This window comes from Quercus robur, chromosome 4, assembly GCF_932294415.1.
Source record: "Quercus robur chromosome 4, dhQueRobu3.1, whole genome shotgun sequence".
NCBI classification, from domain to species: domain Eukaryota; kingdom Viridiplantae; phylum Streptophyta; class Magnoliopsida; order Fagales; family Fagaceae; genus Quercus; species Quercus robur.
The window spans coordinates 23,197,114-23,202,127 of NC_065537.1; the positions used below are offsets into that span (position 1 = coordinate 23,197,114).

The 5,014-nt window shown below is 31.2% G+C and overlaps 1 protein-coding gene across 1 annotated transcript; it reads right to left on the minus strand.

The window, feature by feature from the left end:
* Window positions 1-432: 432 nt before the first annotated feature.
* LOC126721580 (F-box protein At3g07870-like) lies at window positions 433-1,128 on the minus strand. Its single transcript, XM_050424631.1, has one exon. The coding sequence runs from the start codon at window positions 1,126-1,128 to the stop codon at window positions 433-435; it is 696 nt and encodes a 231-aa protein (XP_050280588.1).
* Window positions 1,129-5,014: the final 3,886 nt, after the last annotated feature.

A 5,014-nucleotide genomic window follows, 5' to 3' on the forward strand; every position in this document is an offset into this window, starting at 1 on the left:
ATGCTTTTATTGAGAGAACCATGTCAATAAGGAAATGAAAGAAAATCGATTAAAATTAATTTAATTCGAGGATAACCAGAAAGAGAAAAATGAGAAAATTATGTCTTATTTCTCTAAATGCTATTGATCACAGGCATTTATACGAGTTACTTATACACAAGACCTAGTGGCCAAAAACACCAATTAGAAACTTATTTATACACAAGTTACTTGCAAGACATATTAATTGGTTTTTGCCAAAACAACCAACTAAAAACTTGTAAGTAAATCGATCGGCTTCACTTCTTGAATACTTCTAGCCATCTTAACTGACATGGCTCTACTACTTGTAATCTTACAACTAACTAACTAACTAATAAACTAAATGCTTCTTGATTCTTTACAAGAATTACACATCTGGGCTCTCCTGGCCTGCACTGATTTGATATACTGTCACATATCATCAACAAGAGAAACTGCTCGGAATGAATGGCGAGGGGGGAGGTCACGAAGGTCACGAATTCTTATCTTGTAGACTGCCATCGAATCTACACTATAAACATAAAAGCACTCATGGAGATATTGAAACTCGATTAAAATGTTACGATTTGGTAGTAGACATAGAGGCCGAATAGGTGCTCTCAAACCGTCCAAAGGCTCCACGGTGTATTCTTTGATCCAAGACTCCTTTGCACCATAAATCTTCATTGACCATATGTCAATCCTATCAAACTCATCATAATCAACCACACAGAGACACCCTCCTAGCACTACTACGTGACAATCTTGCCGATCCAGTCCAGACTTATCACAATTATCTGGTGTTGGAATCTGTTGAAATTCTTCGGACTCCAAACCGAATGAAACTATAATTGTTGAACCATTTTGCTTATCTTGGCCTAACCAATGTAGTGCTCCATTAAACGAAGCTGCATAGTGTTGCATCCGAAGCAAGAATGGGTTCTTTCTGTTGATCATCCACATGGGATGTTTGCCTAGAGTGAAAACCTCAATATGTTGTTCCAAACCCACAAGTTGTTCTTGTTCCAAACCCATAGGCTGTTCTTGTTCCACTATTCTGACCACCTTGTACTCATTGGTTCCGGGATGGAAACCAAACCCAAAAGCCAACTTGCTTTCATTAGTCATGGTGGGCCGTGAAGGCAATCTGACAAAAGTTGCTGCGTGAATATAGTACACGAAAAATTTGTGTTTTTCCACTTGATCTTTTACTTCAACATAGGAAAAGAACAAGACCCCACGGCAGTACAGAACATCAGTAAACTTCTTGCGATATTCCAAGGGAAAGTTGATTGATTTGACGGTACCTGTCAAGCCTTTATTCCAGGGTTCTTTAACATTGCTCATACAAAAATCACAATGATAAAGTTGGTCATGACGGTCAGAAGGGGGATCACTTGAGCAACAAAGGATGAGGGGACAGGTGTAGGATTGATAAAAAGCTGGTTGAGAATAATGCATAGTATTTGTTTTTGGTGATCTGTGTTATATTCTATAGGGAAATGAGGAAGCAGAAGGGGACTGTGAAGAATTGAATTCTCTAAGGAAAGAAAGGAAAAGAAGAAGAAGAAGATGAAAGGGATTGTGAAGAATTGTAGGGTTGGTTATCTTTGATTACAACGTGTCTCATATATATATATATTCCCATATCAGATAAGAATGCAAATATTAAGATGATATCTGCATTATGATAAATAATAATTATGTCAAATTTTGGGCTAATTGCCTGAGGGAGACGGTGAAGATAAACGAACAAATCTCGTTTAGCCCTACCAACGCATGCGGGGTAGGGCATAAGTGATCTAGTCTCTCATAGACAAAGCACATGCTAATTAGGTTTAACTAACTGCATTAACTGTTAAACCTTTTTTAATTAAATTATAATTTTATTTTTGAAAAAATACAATTCCAACCCTGACATGCATTGTTTTTACTTCCAATTTTCCTTAGAAAAATGTTAAAGCAATTACATTTGGTCAACGAGCTCTAGCTCGATTGGCAAGTGTTCCCCTTATAAGTTTTAGGTAAAGGGTGTGGTTATAGATTCTAAACCTATTAGGTGTATGTGTAATATATATATATATATATATATATATAATCAAAATCTCTGAATTTCTCACAATTTTCCATATAAGCACAATATTTAAAATTTTATTTAAATTAAATTATATTTGTTTAGTCCAAACTTCATAAGGAGTGAATTTTTATCTCTCTAACAAGTCCAACTTAGACTTAAACTCATCATTATTCATTATCATTTTCTTAAAACAAAATTATTTTTATTTAGCCCAAACTTAATAATGAGTGAAATTACATCTCTCTAACAAGTACAACTTAAACTCAAACTCAAACGTTGATAAACATTAAAAAGACAAAACGAGTTCCACGGGCACAATGGTGATATATTGGATCTCTCATGGTCTAGGAATAATGTAAGTAAATTATTTGAGTGCCAATTTAATTTTATGGATTAAGTATAAATGTTATTGATTTTTATGAATGTGATGTTTATTTTGAAGCAATATCTGCTCTCATCATCAACCATACTGTTTGTCTGTGGCAAGTGAGATGTGATCATTGACTCAAAGTGTTTACACATAGTAATTATGGTGAGCTCATTGATGTTTCATTGTTTCGACCAAAAATCTATTTTGTTAGTTGAGGAACAAGCTAGGGTTGGATAAATGTTGGGGTAGTATCCTGATGTTATTGTTTTATTATGCTGGAGTTATTGTTGCTGATTTTTACGTTATGCTGTGATGCAGTGACTTCTATTTAGTTTAACCCTGTTGATGATAATTACTTCGATGTAAGAGTTTGTATTTGGACTATTCATGGTTGTCAAGTTGTTGACTAGACTGATGTAAGAGAAATTGTCATTGCAGTGTGTTATCGCCCGTTTGGTGATTTTCTTGCTCTTTTGTCTTATCGGTAGGATCATCAATAGTAAGTGATGCTATCTCTATCTCTTAACAAGGAAACAAAATTATTTTTACTTAATCCAAACTTAACAATGAGTAAAACTCTATTTAATAAGTCAAATTTAAACTCAAACTTAAACATTGATAATTTATCTTCAAATTTGTGACGTTAATCATGAACACTATAAAAGCAAAGCAAACCCCAATATATATAAATATATATATATATATATTTTTTTTTTTATTTTAAAGCCGAGTAGAGGTATGAACTCTTCTTATATTGTTTTCTTCTCCTCTACTTTGTTAATATATATATATATATATAATGGTTTTTCATATATTTTTTAAAAAGTAATTTTCGTACATGAACCACCAAACTCTCTTTAGCTGTTTTTTACAATACAAAAAAGCTTGCAATAATTGAAATTATTCTTTTGAATTATATTTATCTATTGTTTAGTCATATACATATATTTTTTTTTGTTTCAATAATTTCTAAACAGTGAATAATCTGATTTTTTAACATTTTTTTGTCTTTCAAAAGTTTTAATATCTGAATTTTTGAGTTATTTCTTTACAATATCTGAAACTGTCTTGTAAATTTTTTGTAAGCTATTACACGTTCAAACAATGATTTTTTCATCAAATTGTAACACAAATTGAAGTCATACAAGAGCAAATCATACAATGGTGTAGTTTTTTAAATTTTTTATAAAATTATTTTAATTTACCTCACAAATAGGTTGGTTCCCGTGCATTGCATGGGTTAGAGACTAATTTATTAATAATAAAAAAAATGTACCATTTAATGCTACCATATAGAGTGTGTATCTTTTTTATTCGGGGTAGAGACAATTACTTACAGAGATAAAGTCCACTAAATTGGTAGTTGTATTTCGTCTAGATGTCAGAAATTAAATCGAACCAGCAAAACATAAATTATGGTTTGCTCTCAATTTAGAACATAATTTTAGCGCTTATGTTAAACATGGTCACACATAATACTTCAAGTGTGCTATGATGACATCAATATGCATTTGTGTGTATCAAAAACAAGAGCCACATGTATATTTTTTTCCTTTATTCTATTCTATATAAAAATGTTAAATGCATAATAGTTATATATAAAATATATATATATATATATATATATAATTTAGGGAATGCGTTAGTTGTCTTGCTTGTATTTTCCTAGAAGTTTTGTATTACGAGTGGCATGAAACCTTTTTTGGAGATGAAAATAATTCCAAGAAATAAAATAAGTAATGTTACAAGTACAAACTATTTTACAACATTTTTATAAAATGTTGATGTGACCAATCTTTTATTGGTTTTCATCTAGACCCACCATTAATATTAATTTTTTTTTTCATTTACTAATAATCACTCAATACAGCAGTAGTTTGTAAAAAAAAATTTGTATTTCTAGCATTATTCAAATAAAATTTGTGAATAGAATGAATATGCGGCCATGCTTTTAGTTGTTGAATGAAATTTGAGTTTGTTGTCATTACTTTGCAGTGAACTAACGATAATGTTGTGGAGGTAAAACTAAGGACACGACAAGTTCCACCTTTTCTATGCAATCAATCGTTATTTACAATCTAATAATCGATTGGTATGTACTTTCTGATTTAGTGAGTTTGTATAATTGAAATGTCCCGTAGTTAATCAAGAAATGGCATTGAGCTATATCATATATGGCATCTCTCATTTATTGATATAACTGCACTTTATTTAGGTGTAAAGATGATGAAAAGTTCATTGTTAGTTGTCACTAAAGAGAATTAAAAAGAATCAATGTATGATGATTAAACCTGATTTTACATCTGTGAATTAATACTACAACTTTTTGATGACCAAAAAAAAAAAAAAGCCAAAAAATAAGAAAGAAAAGAATATGTATGCTTTATTTTAGCACTAATTATTTTGTTTCTTTTTTGTTTGATACTGTTACAACCTTGAGAACAATTGTAGTGACAATTTTCATCCTAATTAAGTTCCAAGTTGCGGATTTCAACCCGAATATTTCAGCCCCTTAAAAGCTATTTTAGTTGTGGTTAAATACTTTTGAAAGAAAAATTGGTAGGGTT

What these genes read in the sequence shown, in the direction of transcription:
- LOC126721580 (XM_050424631.1), bottom strand. Translation starts at nt 1,128, where the DNA reads ATGACTAATGAAAGCAAGTTGGCTTTTGGGTTTGGTTTCCATCCCGGA.